Source organism: Bos indicus x Bos taurus, chromosome 8, assembly GCF_003369695.1.
Source record: "Bos indicus x Bos taurus breed Angus x Brahman F1 hybrid chromosome 8, Bos_hybrid_MaternalHap_v2.0, whole genome shotgun sequence".
In the NCBI taxonomy this organism is placed as follows: Eukaryota; Metazoa; Chordata; class Mammalia; order Artiodactyla; family Bovidae; genus Bos; species Bos indicus x Bos taurus.
In genome coordinates this window covers 11,335,785-11,352,662 of record NC_040083.1, presented here as the reverse complement: position 1 = coordinate 11,352,662, position 16,878 = coordinate 11,335,785, and the positions used below count along the sequence as shown (strand labels likewise).

At 41.9% G+C, this 16,878-nt stretch overlaps 1 protein-coding gene across 1 annotated transcript; it reads right to left on the bottom strand.

Moving 5' to 3' along the window:
* Nucleotides 1-571: 571 nt before the first annotated feature.
* On the bottom strand, nt 572-16,807 carry NDUFB6 (NADH:ubiquinone oxidoreductase subunit B6). Its single transcript, XM_027549062.1, has 4 exons — nt 16,505-16,807; nt 12,500-12,592; nt 4,060-4,104; nt 572-742 (listed from the first exon to the last, which is right to left on the bottom strand). Exons 1-4 carry the CDS (start codon nt 16,682-16,684, stop codon nt 674-676), a joined length of 387 nt encoding a protein of 128 aa, XP_027404863.1. The 5' UTR covers nt 16,685-16,807; the 3' UTR covers nt 572-673.
* Between the last annotated feature and the right edge of the window lie 71 nt (nt 16,808-16,878).

The window sequence follows — 16,878 nt, the reverse complement described above, 5'->3', positions numbered from 1 at the left end:
TTGTCTTTTTTAGGTTTTCATATAACAAAGCACAAGGATCTTAGGTGATGCAGTTGTAAAGAATCTGTCTGCTAATGCATGAGACACCAGTTCCATCCTTGATGATGGAGCAGGAAACGGCAACTCGGTCCAATATAACTTGCCTGGAGAATTCCAGGGACAGAGGAGCCTGGCGAGCTACAGTTCAAAAAGAGTTGAAGGAAAAGAACACGGGGAAGGATAACAAAGCAAAGTAAATCTGACAGTCTTTTGCTCTAGAGTTTCTAAAATACTTCTGAAATGTCTCCAGAAAGCCTTTAAAGCAAAGTGTGCTGTAATTTCTGTACTTATTTTTATTGCAGCATTTCATTCCGTTGTATACTTTCACATCAACTAAAGTACAGTGTAAGAAAAAACTATCATGTGACTAAACAATTTTCTACGTTCTGTTTTCCAGATTAAAAATGGCCAGAAAAAGTAGGTGACTGACCATATTATTATTTAGCCTGTCCAGTTTTTACTTATTGTTAGATAATTCAGTCTCAAATTGTACAGAGAGAATGGCACAGGTTGGGAAGAAACAGACAACACATATGTGAGTAAACTTTATTACTTTTCCAGAAAATACTTTAAATAAGTTGGTAATGTAGCAACAAACTTAGGCCCATACACCTTTGAAATTTTAAAGTAATCTTCAATGATGTTGATCGGGAAATTCTTTCATGGGTGGGATTACTTCTCCAGTCTCCAGAATTGTATCACCCTAGAAAAACAAAGGTGCATTAGTGATAAATCTTGTCAGCAGAGGTAACAGTTCCCCTTCGAGCTCATCTGGAAAACCTAGCTCAGTTCTGGCATTCAAACTTTAAAAATGACATAGGTAAAATAGAAGCTGTCTAAAGATAAGAAACCAGTATCCAAAATCTTAAGGAATAAGGAACAAATAGGGGAAGTTTTACTCGAACCAAACAACCACAAAGAACATGAAAGTTGTGTTTACAAAGTGACAGAAGGATGATCTTTATTTGCTTGGCCCCCCAAAATAGGAGAAGCCCTAGAAAGAAGTTGTGGGAAACAGCTTCACTTCAATACAAGGTGGTATATATTCCCAGCAACTAAATATGGTAGGCAGCTGCCAGTTACTGTTTGGCTCGGAACAGATATTAGAGACAGACCTGCAGACTTTGCCCAGGCAGCTGGTCCAGCTGTCTTTCCAGCTTTCCAAACCTAGATACAGCGTGTGTTGCAGAACAGGAGGGGACTTTAAAGCTAGAACCAAGTAGTGTGAATCTTGGAACCCTCCACTGACAAGCTGTATAATTTTAGGCAAAGTACTTAGTTTTCACTTCAGCTCTCTCTTTAAGACCGCAGATTCCATAAGCCTCACAGTCCATGAATTGACTGAGTAGGGCAGAATTATCCCATCACCACCTGCCATTCCCTGTCCTGGTTGCTCAGGACTATAAACTTGTATTAGTGTAAGCCAGTAAACATTTTGGGGAAAACCTGTTTCCACAGCTAGCTTTACCCTGACACAGAAATTAATAACCTGAACTGGTATGAATGCTGCTGTAATAAAAATTGAACTATATGGCACTGGCTTAGCAAATCTGGCTTCAAGCCACTGGCACTGGAGGCTAAGAGATGGAAACAAAAGGCACTAATCACTTAGAAGCACCAATAACTTAGAGGTTCTAGGAGAAGTACCTGGAAAAAAGTTAGAGTGTGGGTTTAACTACTACACTAATGGCCACCTTAGGAATGTACTTTAAGAAACGTAAGCCCAGGTTAAGAAGTGGCTGATTTGAGAAGAGAAATAAAAATAAGAATCTAAAAATTCAGGACCATGCAATATTAGAAAATCAGATGAATTGTTTCTGAATCTCTAAAGAGTAGGAGCTAACACTGAGAAGATTCTGAGAAGCCCATAAAGCTGAGTAAACACAGGGACCCAGCACCATGCAAAGATCAGACTGAAGCCAAGGTAGCCCTTGAGCCAGAGTATGTCTCAGTGGCTTCCACACAGCTGCCACTGAGTAGACAGCAGCAGGGTGAGGACAATGGAATGAAAGAACTTGGTAACTATGTACAAACCACAGATACTGGCAGGTGGGGCTGACTAGAAGCACAAAGATTAGATTCCTACCAAGTTTTTCTTTCCATGCCTGCCAAATGTGAGAACTAGATGGTCCAAGAACCCAAACATACAGAAACAAAAGCCTGTGATTGTTTTCTCTGGCCCTCAACCTTCTGTGAACCTGAGGTGGACTTTAAAGGCTATACAACCCTAAGAAGGGCATGTTTCACAGTCCTCATTTTAGATGTGGTCTAGATCGATAAAGAAAAACAAAGGATGCGCCCCCGTGATGCTCCCCCCCAGGAGTCAGGAAGAACAATGAACAAAGGTGTTTCCTCCAGAAGCAAAATCAGTCCCATTCAAATAACCTTTGACCAGTGGGGTTTCAGAACCAAGTGACTGCTATGCTGTCCACAGCATAGCATAATAATGGCCGTGGTTGGGGGGACAAGGGATACAGTTCACTTGTCATTGATCCTCAAATCTCTAAGAGAAGAATCTCCAAAATTAACCCTGACAGATATTACTGTGCATCATCTGGCAGTCTAAGGTTGCATTGATGGAATGGGATCTTGGGGTTTCTCCCAAGGAAAAGGTCTTGTGTTACATGTGTGGGAAGAAGGAAGCAGAGAGCCATTTGTTGACTAGAAAGATAGACTGTGGCAGAGACTCCAGGTATGGGAGGCTGGGAAATATAAAAAAGCACAAAGATATCTGGGTCCATAAGAATAAGTCCTGGCCAATAGGACTTGAAGTGATGTAAGCTACATCCAAGCTTAGACCTTAAAATCATCCTCTGAGATATTCAACCCTGTGATCTTGGAGCTGCATATTCTCAATGGCCTAACTATAATTGTCTGATCTATACTAGTCTGTGATATCAACAGGAAATAAACTTTTGGTAAGCCATTGAGATTTGGGGGTTTATTTCTTACTGTCTATCCTATTCCAAGGTATGTACAGATGAGCACTCTTCAGGTCCTCAAAGGAGCAACTTCTCAAATGGGTCAATGGTACAGAAACAGGAAAGAACCACAGTAGCAAAAAATACTGGTCTTCTAAAGAGATCCTCCTCCTTTTCCTTCAAACAGTAATGGCAAAATAAATAACAAACATATAAATGGAAGAATAAATAAATTACCTAACTGGTTGAAACCAGCAAGATAAATGAGGCTAACTGGGCCCTGACAAACACCAATTATACACAAATACAGAAGAAATCTCCTTTTTCCTAAAGCAGAATTCCAACTGGAAGAGTTAGCCAATTTTGGTGGTTCTCCCTAAAATTCCCTTCTGCTGCAGTTGTCAATGGATTATTGTGACTATGTCATTTGATGGAAGCAAGAATCTACAGTTTTGTCTTCTAGAAGTACATAAGTTAGAAATTGATGGTAATTCATTATCTGTGACTAGAAATGGGAAAAGAACATAACATGTATTTGACTCTGCTAAACAATAACCTCATGAACAGCCAGCAAAATACCAACTGACTAATAAGTAACCTTTTAATGGTAAAAAAAAAAAATCATTTTAAATTAGGTTAATAGCCTACATATCCATAGTGTACAATTTAAAGCACACAATAACATTTTAAATTCACATATGGAGAGATTATGGTCAAACTGTCACAGGAAATGATAATAAGTCTGAAAATAATAAAAGAATTCAGTTGCTCTTGTAATGCCCAGGTGTCTGCTCAGGACAGTGCCCTAAATCCTTAACCCACATGAAACAGGGCACCAGTGAAAAACTATTGGGACTTTCAATTCACTTTAGGACTACAAAAGTCACACAAGTTTTACAGCCAGGGTGAAAAGAATGTGCCCATGTCCTAAGTTTAACTCCAGTTGCTACATCACACTATTTCCTCCCTTTTTTTTTTTTTTTAAAGAGTATGCAATAGGTACTTAAAACTTTCAGCAAGAAGAATTTTAGTCTAATGATCATTTGGGAAGGGAGAGAGAAATATAAGCAAAAGAAAAAGTAGATGTTTTAAGACTTACTGGAAATATTCTGGGCTTCTTTTCAACGATGGTATATGGTTTTGTCTGCAATAAAAGTAATTCTGTTAATTATGGTTTTAGAGTTTTTTCTAAAATACATTGATCATATCCCAAATTTTTACTAAGCTTCAGGCTCATATATTCAATTATTTACTCAAGACTACTTGATCAAACAGGCATTGCAAACTTAGCCAGGCCCAACACTTAACATCCCTCAGCCCCAAACTATTCCCAATCTCTGCAACAGCACTTTCATTCTCCTAGTTACAAAGGCCGAAACCCCGGGCTTGGTAGATCCTGCTGACTCCACCTTGAGGATTTATCCTGAATCTCAGTGCTTCTCACCACTTCTAATATACTACTACCCTTGTCCAAGCTGCTCCCATTTTTTCACCTACTAGTCTCTTGACTTCTGCATGTGCCCTCCTACAGTCTATTCTCCACACTGCAGAAAGAGTGATTTTTTTTTTTTTTTATATTTATTTACTTGGCTGCACTGGGTCTTAGTTGCAGCATGCAGGATCTTTAGTTGTGGCATGCGGGCTCTTAGCTGCAGCATATGGGATCTAGCTCCCTGACCAAGGATCGAACCTAGGCCCTCTGAATCGGGAGCTCAGAGTCTTAACCACTGGACCACCACGGAAGTTCCTACAGTGATTAAGATGCATCACTCCTCTGCTCAAAGTTGCATAATTCTTAAGAAAAAATAAAAAAAGCCAACGTCCTTGGCCAACTCTCCGATCTCATACTACCTCCCCCCACCCCACCGCCTGCACTGTAGTCGCAGTGGCTCCTCTGCGTTAGTACAACCTGTAAGGCCTGCCTGTGCCTCAGAACCCTCCCACCTCATGATTCTTCTGCCTGAAGTGCTTTTCTCCATATCCTCAGTTCATTAACGTTTTTCAAAGAGCATTTCCTCAAAGAAGCTTAATTAGAATAGCAGTGCCTGTCATTCTCTAGTCTTTTACCCTTAAGTTTTTCTTCTAGAGACTTAACCACCTCCGGTAACATTATCTTGCAACATTTGCTTATCTATTTACTGCCAGTCTCCAAGACTAGAACAAACATTTCATGAAGACAGGGACTCAATCTGCCTTGTTCAGTGCTGTATCCCTACAGTGTTTAGAACAGTGCCTTGTACACAGGAAGTGCTAAATAAAGGTACTTATTAAGCACACACATCTGTACAAGATACCACACCAGAAATTTAAAAGATTATTGGCATGATGTAAGACTTAGGCAAATTGGAATCAAAAGCAGGAGAGAAGCTCATAAAACAATGTGAGGACATTCAAATGTCTCTAAAAACTGCCACCAGAGGCAAGAAGATAGTGAAATATCTTCACAGAGAATGTTCAATTTAATGCAGCATAAAGGTATTAGCTGAAGTGAACTGGCTATAACAGTACTGAGGATGCAGGCCTACCCAAACCAAGAGAAAGAGTAAGGTAAAGGAGAGGCCTGTGGACATCTACTGACCCCAAACCTGTACTTATGTCCATCTGTCCAGGAAAAATCATCTAGAAGTATGAATTCCTCAGATAAGCCACCATATCAATGGCTCAAATTGTCAACCCAGCAACTGCAGGTAGTTAAAATCTTTTTCTCTGAGGAGATAAGTATTTTTTCCATCCTAGAAATATTCAGTTAAATATAGCTATGACAAGGTAAATTAAGCCAGGGTATAAACAGGTGAATGTCAAATTTAATAAGGATTCTAGTTAAAATGCATTTAAATGTGTGAATTTTAAATTTAAAAAGATTTTCCTTTGAGTCTCAGTGAACTCCGGAAGTTAGTGATGGACAGGGAGGCCTGGCGTGCTGCGATTCATGGGGTCGCAAAGAGTCAGACACGACTGAGCGACTGATCTGATCTGAACTGTTTTTCGCGATTCATGGGGTCGCAAAGAGTCGGACACGACTGAGTGACTGATCTGATCTGATCTGAATGTGTCCTGTAAAATTCAGCAGTCCCCAACATTTTTGGCACCAGGGGTCAGTTTCCTGGAAGATAATCCTTCCATGGGGGTGAGGCAGGGAGTGGTTTCAGGATAATTCAAGCACATTACATTTACTGTCACTTTATTTCTATTATTATTACATCAGCTCCATCTCAGATCATTATTTCTATTATTATTACATCAGCTCCATCTCAGATCATTAGGCATTAGAACCTGGAGGTTGGTCCTGAGGTTGGGACCCCTGTCATAAATACTTAAAGATAAAACTGAATATATAAAATATATAAATGCAGCTTAAAACATTTAAGAGAATTTGATGATGTTTGTAAGTAGAATTGTTTTATGGAAATTCAATTTGAATTATCCAAAGATAATAAGAACAAAGAAAAAAGACTGTTCATATTTTACTAGATGTATTATCTAGTTAACAGAATTTTAAAATTGAATTAAAAAAATCAAAAGTTTTTAAATTTGAAACTAAGAAATTGAATATTAATTTATACTTCAGGTAACTGGAACAGTTATTCCTGCACATAAAAACCACTCTTAGATGTTTAAAACAAATTTCACAGACAGTAACATTTTTTCTTCTCTAGGGTCCTGCATGTTAAGACATTGAAAAAAATAAGAGGTATAACGATACAAGGCTACCCTCATAGCCCAGTCAGTAAAGAATCTGCCTGCAGTGCAGAAGACCCAGGTTTGATTCTTGGGTTGGGAAGATCCCCTGGAGAAGGAAATGGCAACCCACCCCAGTAATCTTGCCTGGAGAATCCCATGGACAGAGGAGCCTGGCGGGCTGCAGTCCATAGTGTCGCAAGAGTTGGACACAACTTAGTGACTAAACCACCACCACCAGGATTCAAAGCCGGCTGTGGACGTGTAGGTGAACATGGATACAAAACTTTGTTTAAGCTTGTCAACGACAGAAATGTAAACCACACTCTGACCCTTAGCCATGCACTGTTCGCCCCCTTTCCATGGCTGAAGAACGATTTTCTGTTGGTTTATAAAATGAAACACTAACCCCCAGTTCTTCATCCCCCTGGCCTCCACTAATCTCATGTTTCTACCATGTGAGACAGCCCACGTCCACTCAGACTTCCACAGAAACTGACCGGGCAGCACACGCGCCTAAGCACATTTACCTCCTCCCCATCTCCAGAAAGCCTTCCTTCACAAAGTCCTACTTATAACTTAAGTTGTGGAGGAAGAAATTTTCCTCTACCTTTCTAGGCTCTTCTGGTTGGTCTAAGAATTAAGTTGACATGAGACAGATTAATAGGAGAAAAGCAAACAAAATTCAGTAACATGTACACATGGGAGAGACCCAGGAGAACCAAGTAACTCCCCAAATGAGTTAAATACCATCTTAGGCTAAAGACAAAAAAGGACGCTGGGAGTAAGTGTTTGGGACTTCATTGGAGAGGGAGGCAATTCACATGGAGATGGAAAAGCAAAAGTTCGGGAAACAAACGTCTGCTGGACCATGAGAGACGATGGAACACAGTAGGGAATTTCAACAGCCTTTGCTAGGTTCCTTCCTGTCTACTACATCTAGAGTTCATATTATAGTTATCTATGGTGATAGTTCCCTTCTTAGAACAGGTCTTCTAATCTACATTATTTTAAGAAGTTAGTGAAAGTGTTAGCGGCTCAGTCTTAACCAATTCTTGTGACCTAATAGACTGTAGCCCGCCAGGCTTCTCTGTCCATGGAATTTCTCCAGACAAGAATACTGGAGTGGGTAGCCATTCCCTTCTCCAGGGGATGGTCCTGACCCAGGGACTAAATCCGGGTCTCTTGCATTGCAGGCAGATTCTTCACCATCTGAACCACCAGGGAAGCTCTATCTCTTGTCTAACACTGACCAATAGAAACATAATGGGAGTGGCTTATGTCATTTTAATCTGCATGCCAAAGAGACATTGTGGAGTGGCAAATTTTGCTACCCTGAACTTTCAAGGCTAAAAATTTTAGAGTCAAAATGACTGTGAAATTTTATTTCATCCCCACCTTGCGTTATTTCTTTAAAAAGTATCTTCTGGCTCACTACTACCTAATCAGATTCTCATCAACTAACATCCAGTAAACTGAAACAGCCTCTGCTGATTTGCTTGACATCAGTACTTTCCTCCCTCCAACTCGCCCTACAGTTCTATGTTTTTATGTTTTCCTAAATAGATGACTTCAGTTCAGTAGCTCAGTTGTGTCCGACTCTTGGCGACCCCATGGACTGCAGCATGCCAGGCTTCCCTGTCCATTACCAACTCCCAAGCTTGCTCAAACTCTTGTCCATTGAGTTGGTGATGCCATCCAACCATCTGATCCTCTGTTATCCCCTTCTCCTCCTGTCTTCAATCTTTCCCAGCATCAGGGTCTTTTCAAATGAATCAGTTCTTTGCATCAGGTGGCCAAAGTACTGGAGCTCAAGATCCAACCAGTCCAGGGGACTCTCAAGAGTCTTCTCCAACACCACAGTTCAGAAGCATCAATTCTTCAGTGCTCAGCTTTCTTTATGGTCCAACTCTCACATCCATACGTGACTACTGAAAAAACCATAGCCTTGACTAGACGGACCTTTGTTGGCAAAGTAATGTCTCTGCTTTTTAATATGCTGTCTAGGTTGGTCACAGCTTTTCTTCCAAGGAGTGTCTTTGACTGCAGCATGGCTGCAGTCAAAATCTGCAGTGATTTTTGATCCCAAGAAAATAAAGTCACTGTTTCCAAAATAGATCAAGCCCCCTAAACACAAACCTTCAAGTTACAAACTTTCAAAGATGTAAATGTGTCTGCATACCCAATCATGTAAGGCCTGAGTGAAATTGCAGCTTGCCCTCCATCTCCTATTGCTGATAATCCTTCAGCTCTATCATCTTCCACCCCCTCTCCCTCCTCCAGTTAGTAACTCTTTTTACTCATTCACCTGATGCCAGCCCCTGTATGTCAGCTGTTGTACTGTACTCCTGTACTTTTCAAGGTACTGTTGTTGTTCACTGTCACTTTTATGTATTATTTGTGTGAAAAATACTATACTGTACTGTTGTACTGTATATTACAGTAGCTCTTTCAAATCCTGAAAGATGATGCTGTGAAAGTGCTGCACTCAATATGCCAGCAAATTTGGAAAACTCAGCAGTGGCCACAGGACTGGAAAAGGTCAGTTTTCATTCCAATCCCAAAGAAAGGCAATGCCAAAGAATGTTCAAACTACCGCACAATTGCACTCATCTCACACGCTAGTAAAGTAATGCTCAAAATTCTCCAAGCCAGGCTTCAGCAATATGTGAACCATGAACTTCCTGATGTTCAAGCTGGTTTTAGAAAAGGCAGAGGAACCAGAGATCAAATTGCCAACATCCGCTGGATCATGGAAAAAGCAAGAGAGTTCCAGAAAAACATCTATTTCTGCTTTATTGACTATGCCAAAGCCTTTGACTGTGTGGATCACAATAAACTGTGGGAAATTCTGACCACCTGACCTGCCTCTTGAGAAATCCATATGCAGGTCAGGAAGCAACAGTTAGAACTGGACATGGAACAATAGACTGGTTCCAAATAGGAAAAGGAGTATGTCAAGGCTGTATATTGTCACCCTGCTTATTTAACTTCTATGCAGAGTACATCATGAGAAATGCTGGGCTGGAAGAAGCACAAGCTGGAATCAAGATTGCCAGGAGAAATATCAATAACCTCAGATATGCAGATGACACCACCCTTATGGCAGAAAATGAGGAGGAACTCAAAAGCCTCTTGATGAAAGTGAAAGAGGAGAGTGAAAAAGTTGGCTTAAAGCTCAACATTCAGAAAATGAAGATCATGGCATCTGGTCCCATCACTTCATGGGAAATAGATGGGGAAACAGTGGAAACAGTGTCAGACTTTATTTTTCTGGGCTCCAAAATCACTACAGATGGTGACTGCAGCCATGAAATTAAAAGACGCTTACTCCTTGGAAGGAAAGTTATGACCAACCTAGATACCATATTCAAAAGCAGAGACATTACTTTGCCAACAAAGGTTCGTCTAGTCAAGGCTATGGTTTTTCCAGTGGTCATGTATGGATGTGAGAGTTGGACTGTGAAGAAGGCTGAGCGCCGAAGAATCGATGCTTTTGAACTGTGGTGTTGGAGAAGACTCTTGAGAGTCCCTTGGACTGCAAGGAGATCCAACCAGTCCATTCTGAAGGAGATCAGCCCTGGGATTTCTTTGGAAGGAATGATGCTAGAGCTGAAACTCCAGTACTTTGGCCACCTCATGTGAAGAGTTGACTCATTGGAAAAGACTCTGATGCTGGGAGGGATTGGGGGCAGGAAGAAAAGGGGATGACAGAGGATGAGATGGCTGGATGGCATCACCGACTCGATGGACGTGAGTTTGAGTGAATTCCGGGAGTTGGTGATGGACAGGGAGGCCTGGCATGCTGTGATTCATGGGGTTGCAAAGAGTCGGACACGACTGAGCAATTGAACTGAACTGAACTGTATATACAGTATTATACAGTATATATAAAACAGTATATAAAACTGCCTATACAGTATTATACTGTATGATACTGTACTATTATGCAGTATATATACTGTATAATACTGTGCTGTTACAGTACAGTACTTCATAGACCACTGTGTTAGTTGGGTACCTAGGCTAACTTGGTTGGACTTAAAAAAACTGGATTTAATGAACGTGCTCTCAGAATGGAATTCATTCATATGTAGGAGACTTACTGTATATCACTTTATCAACTCACTCCCCTATTTAAAAATGGAAAGCTTCTCACTGCCTGCCACACAGAATTCAACATGCATAAAACCAACCTCCTATCATCATCACCACCACACTCCAGTATAAATAACCTCCTCACCTCATTCAGGTTCTGACACTTTACTCTGGCTGGCTTGCTGCAGCTCTCCAAACAGGTACACTCATCAACCCGCCACCCCCCAACCCATTCAGGACTTAACACTCATCACTGGGTACGAGAATATCCTCCTCAGTCTTTGGGTTATAAAACTCCACGCTGGGCAGGCAACTATCACCACTCTTCTTCCATTCCACTCCCTGAAATGTGCTCTTTCCTCACCGTGCCTGGGATCTAACACCCTACACCAAGGTATGCTGGGCTAAGTCGCTTCAGTCGTGTCTGACTCTTTGCAACCCTATGGACTGTAGCCCACACCAGGCTCCTCTGTCCATGGGATTCTCCAGGCAAGAATATTGGAGTGGGCTGCCGTGCCCTCCTCCAGGGGATCCTCCCGACCCAGGGATCAAACCCGTGTCTCATGTCTCCAGCATTGGCAGGCAGGTTCTTTACCACTAGTGCCACCGGGAGAGCCCCCACCAAGGTATCCCAAGCCTTTAAAATAAGGCAACAGGCTGAGTTCCATCATCACATGCAGATGTTCTGGACACACTGAATTCTAAAGAAAGTAAGTTGTGAAAAACCAGATAGAACAAAGGAAAAGGAAATGATGACAAAGACCTTTATCCATTTTGAATTCTATCTTATATCAGATCTGTGCTCAATAAAAAAGGAGCAGAAATTCTGTTCTCTTTTCCAGACTCAGGACCCCAATTCTGCACCAGTATTATTAGATCAACTACATTCCTGATCATTAAAACATCATTTCTACAAGGAAATACGATTCAAGTTGTAACCAACTAATATAAAGATTAAATTTTCTGGGACATTCCTGGTGGCTCTGTGTTAAGTGCATCAGGCTGCCAGTGCAGGAGACATGGCTTCGATCCCAGATCTGCGAAGACCCTACATGCTGCGGGGATGCCCGTGCATCACAAATACTGAAGCATGCGCACCCTCAAGGCTGTGCTCTGCAACAAGAGAAGTCACTGCAGTGAGAAGCCTGCATGCTGCAACTAGAAAAAGCCCCCGCGAGAAAAGTCCGTGTAGCAATGAAGACCCAGCACAGCCAAAAATAATACATAAATAAACTTATTTTTAAAAATTAACTTTCTGAAAAACCATGCATTAGTTAAGTTTCATTAAACCATCTACTGAAAAGGATTCAAAGTAATTCAAGATCAGTTATAAGGTCTTGAACTTATAACTTATAAGTTATAAGATCAGAGGAGGGTAAGGCAAACCCATAGAGGAAATAATTTTGTACAATATTAACAATATATTCTGGGATTTCCCTGGTGGTCCAGTAGTTAAGAATTTGCCTGTCAATGCCGGGGACACAAGTTCCAACCCTGGTCGGGGAAGATCCCACATGCCATGGGGCAACTTAGCCTATGTGCCACAACTACTGAGCCCACTGCCCTAGAGCCTGTCCTTCGCAACAAGAGAAGCCACCACAATGAGAAGCCAGTGCCCTGCAACGTAGAGCGGCTCCCACTCGCTGCACCTAGAGAAAGCCTGCCCACAGCAACAAAGACCCAGCACAGTCAAGTATACTCAAATAAATAAATATTTTTAAAATAAATAAATTCTGGAAAACACATACTTAAAGCATACTTACAGTCACGTGATACTTGAGATAATAATGAATAATCCAGACAGGAATAAGTACATGAGTAAAAGCAAAGATACTGTGTCGATATGTCTTATAGATCTGGAGGAGAAAAAAAATACATGAGATAAATAGATTTCTCACTTTTTTTTTGCCAAACTACAGTAATATATGCATAGATGCATGCCTTTAAAAAGACTTCTAAAAATATCCTTAATATAAATTTATGATAAAATATGGCATTAAAAAATGAGAGTAAGTTTCACTGATTTAACCAGAGTAACCAAAACTATAGAATTTTCAGGTAAACTCATTTCCCTGATTTATCAACGTCAGATACGCACGATCAACACCATTTATCAACGTCAGATACGCACGATCAACACAACACATTCCACATGTAGGGTGGACAACCTTGAGTACACTAATGCTAGAAAAAGAATGTTTTACCTACTGGGATAAGGGTGGCCCAAGCTCACTTTGAGGTGCCTTTACACATGCTGTTTTTAAAAAGAAAGGCAAAGGACAGCTAAAAATGGAGTTTTTCCATGGCAGCCAATTTCAGTGAAAGAGACCTATCCTTTCAGGGAATGGATAACCTAGATTATAAGTGCTATAATAGATATGATTATGGAAGAGAACGTTAACTCTTAAGTAAGGCAAGACAGATTTCAACAAATGATTATTTCCTTAAATCACTGGCTGTCAATTTTCAATCAGTGGCTGCCAGTGAGTAATATCAGAGATACAAACTGGGAGAGGGGAGGAGAGTTGAATTTTACCACCATAAATTAGCATTGAATACGTTCTTTGACAGACTTTGTAGCACAGTAAGAAAGTAGATACACATGGATTTCAAAGTGAACTCCTTCTATTACTAGCCCTGTGACCATGGGTAAATCACTGAATTTTTGTAGGTCTCCATTCCCACACACTTACAATAAGGATGAGGAAAGTTTCTACATTACAGCAGTAAAAACTTAAGTTTTTTATTTATTTTTTAATTTAATTTAATTTTACTTTTTAACTTACAATATTGTATTGGTTTTGGCATATATCAAAATGAACCCGCCACAGGTATACATGTGTTCCCCATCCTGAACACACATAAAAGTGCCAGGCACAAAGTAAGCACCCAAGTGTTATTTATTACCACTATTATTAGCCAAAGTCCCAAGGAATTCTGAGATACAGTATTCATCACCCATAACTGATGTGACTTAACAACGGCTTTAAGAAAATGTGAAGAGACCCCGAAAATAAAGACAACACTTGAATGATCTTCTGCAGAGTAAAGCCCAGGAATGACACCCTTAAACAAAAGAATGCGTTAAATGTACATGGTGGTTAAGGAAGTTCAGTTCAGTTCAGCTCAGTCGTGTCTGACTCTTTGCAACCCTATGGACTGCAGCATGCCAGGCCTCCCTGTCCATCACCGACTCCCAGAGTTTACTCAAACTCATGTCCATCGAATCGGTGATGCCATCCAACCATCTCATCCTCTGTCGTCCCCTTCTCCTCCCGCCTTCAATCTTTCCCAGCATCAGGGTCTCTTCAAATGAGTCAGATCTTCGAATCAGGTGGCCAAAGTATTGGAGTTTCAGCTTCAACATCAGTCCTTCCAATAAACACTCAGGACTGATCTCTTTTAGGATGGACTGGTTGGATCTCCTTGCAGTCCAAGGGACTCTCAAGAGTCTTCTCCAACACCACAGTTTAAAAACATCAATTCTTTGGCACTCAGCTTTCTTTATAGTCCAACTCTCACATCCATACATCACTACCAGAAAAACCGTAGCCTTGACTAGACGGACCTTTGTTGGCAAAGTAATGTCTCTGCTTTTGAATATGTCTGCTGCTGCTGCTGCTGCTGAGTCGCCTCAGTTGTATCCGACTCTATGCGACCCCAGAGACGGCAGCCCACCAGGCTCCCCGGTCCTTCGGATTCTCCAGGCAAGAACACTGGAGTAGGTTGCCATTTCCTTCTCCAATGCATGAAAATGAAAAGTGAAAGTGAAGTCGCTCAGTTGTGTTCGACTCCTAGCGACTCCATGGACTGCAGCCTACCAGGCTCCTCCGTCCATGGGATTCTCCAGGCAAGAATACTGGAGTGCGGTGCCATTGCCCTCTCCATTGAGTATGTCTAGGTTGGTCCTAACTTTCCTTCCAAGGAGTAAGTGTCTTTTAATTTCATGGCTGCAGTCACCATCTGCAGTGATTTTGGAGCCCCAAAAAATAAAGTCTGACACTGTTTCCACTGTTTCCCCATTTATTTCCCATGAAGTGACGGGACCGGATGCCATGATCTTAGTTTTCTGAATGTTGAGCTTTAAGCCAACGTTTTCACTCTCCTCTTTCACTTTCATCAAGAGGCTCTTTAGTTCTTCTTCACTTTCTGCCACATAGGTGGTGTCATCTGCATATCTGAGGTTACTGATATTTCTCCCAGCAATCTCGAATACAGCTTGTGCTTCATCCAGCCCAGCATTTCTCATGATGTACTCTGCATAGAAGTTAAATAAGCAGGGTGACAATATACAGCCTTGATGTACTACTTTCCCGATTTGGAACCAGTCTGTTGTTCCACGCCCAGTTCTAACTGTTGCTTCCTGACCTGCATACAGATTTCTCAAGAAGCAGGTCGGGTGGTCTGGTATTCCCATCTCTTTCAGAATTTCCCACAGTTTATTGTGATCCACACAGTCAAAGGCTTTGGCATAGTCAATAAAGCAGAAGTAGATGATTCTCTGGAACTCTCTTGCTTTTTCGATGATCCAGCGGATGTTGGCAATTTGATCTCTGGTTCTTCTGCCTTTTCTAAAACCAGCTTGAACATCTGGAAGTTCATGGTTCCCGTATTGTTGAAGCCTGGCTTGGAGAATTTTGAGCATTACTTTACTAGCGAGTGAGATGAGTGCAATTGTGCAGTAGTTTGAGTATTCTTTGACATTGCCTTTCTTAGGGACTGGAATGAAAACTGACCTTTTCCAGTCCTGTGGCCACTGCTGAGTTTTCCAAATTTGCTGGCACAGCATCATCTTTTAGGATTCGAAATAGTTCAAATGGAATTCCATCACCTCCACTAGCTTTGTTTGTAGTGATGCTTCCTAAGGCCCACTTGACTTCACATTCTAGGATGTCTGGCTCTAGGTGAATGATCACACCATCGTGATCATCTGGGTCGTGAAGATCCCTTTTGTACAGTTCCTCTGTGTATTCTTGACACCTTTTCTTAATATTTTCTGCTTTTGTTAGGTCTATACTATTTCCGTAGTTTATTGAGCCCATCTTTGCATGAAATGTTCCCTTGGTATCTCTAATTTTCTTGAAGAGCTCTCTAGTCTTTCCCATTCTATTGTTTTCCTCTATTTCTTTGCACAGACCACTGAGGAAGGCTTTCTTATCTCTCCTTGCTATTCTTTGGAACTCTGCATTCAAATGAGTATATCTTTCCTTTTCTACTTTGCTTTTCGCTTCTCTTCTTTTCACAGCTATCAACAGCATATCAACAGAACCTTTTCTTTTACAGTAATTAACATGGAGCTGCATTACCAGCTAGAGGATTATCCTGCTTTCGGGTAGTCGAGTGTAGTGTTGGTCTGTGTAATCTCAACCTCAAAAATCACACAAGTGTCCTTGGATACTAAAATCATTGAATTTTAACTCTAGTGAATCCTTGGCCATCCTTCTGAGGAAAGGTTTCCTCAGTCAAAAGAAAGGCAAACCTGTACGTCCTGTATGACCTAGGCAGAGATTCGCCTCCTTCTTATCACACTTGAGAGCCAAAGGGCAAGACAATCCCAAAGCCATACAAGCTCCGAACTCCTGACTTCCAGTGCATGACTCTTGGGACCAGACGGAGTCCCAGACAAGCCGCAGTCTCGACTGAACCTGACTCTCCCTTGGGGAACTTCCGGGGGCAACGCGGCTATAGCGAACAGGTTGTCTCAGCAGCCAGGCCGTGGACTGCGATGGGACGAGAGTGGGTTGGGGTTGGGAAGGGCGGTCACTCACCACGTTCTTCCAGAGAGCTCCGTCTTGCAAAAATTTATTCCAGAATCGCTCCACAGGCGACACCCTCTGCGGAGGCAGCACGGGTTCCCGGGGGCTCAGCTCCTGATCTTTCAGCCATCGCCTTCTTAGCTCTCGCAGCTGCTGCAGCCGCAGTTTCTCCTCGGGCGTATACCCCGACATGTCGCTGCTGATACCAAGGCAGCAAGAGACGGCGCGCACCCGAACCAGGGTCTTGTCACTTACGCGCGCTCCCGCTCTGCAAAGCGACCTTGCGAGGACGCCTGGGAGCGGCGCGCCGTTATAACGTCACTCTGCTCCTGCCTCCGAGCGACTCCAACCTGCACGTAGTGGCTGGGCATGCGCAAAGCCCCGCA

What these genes read in the sequence shown, in the direction of transcription:
- NDUFB6 (XM_027549062.1), bottom strand. Translation starts at nt 16,684, where the DNA reads ATGTCGGGGTATACGCCCGAGGAGAAACTGCGGCTGCAGCAGCTGCGA. An exon ending in GAGCTCTCTGGAAGAACGTG is followed by an intron (nt 12,593 to 16,504) that starts GTGAGTGACCGC and finishes TTTCTCCTCCAG; the next exon opens with ATCTATAAGACATATCGACA. An exon ending in AGAAGCCCAGAATATTTCCA is followed by an intron (nt 743 to 4,059) that starts GTAAGTCTTAAA and finishes TTGTTTTTCTAG; the next exon opens with GGTGATACAATTCTGGAGAC.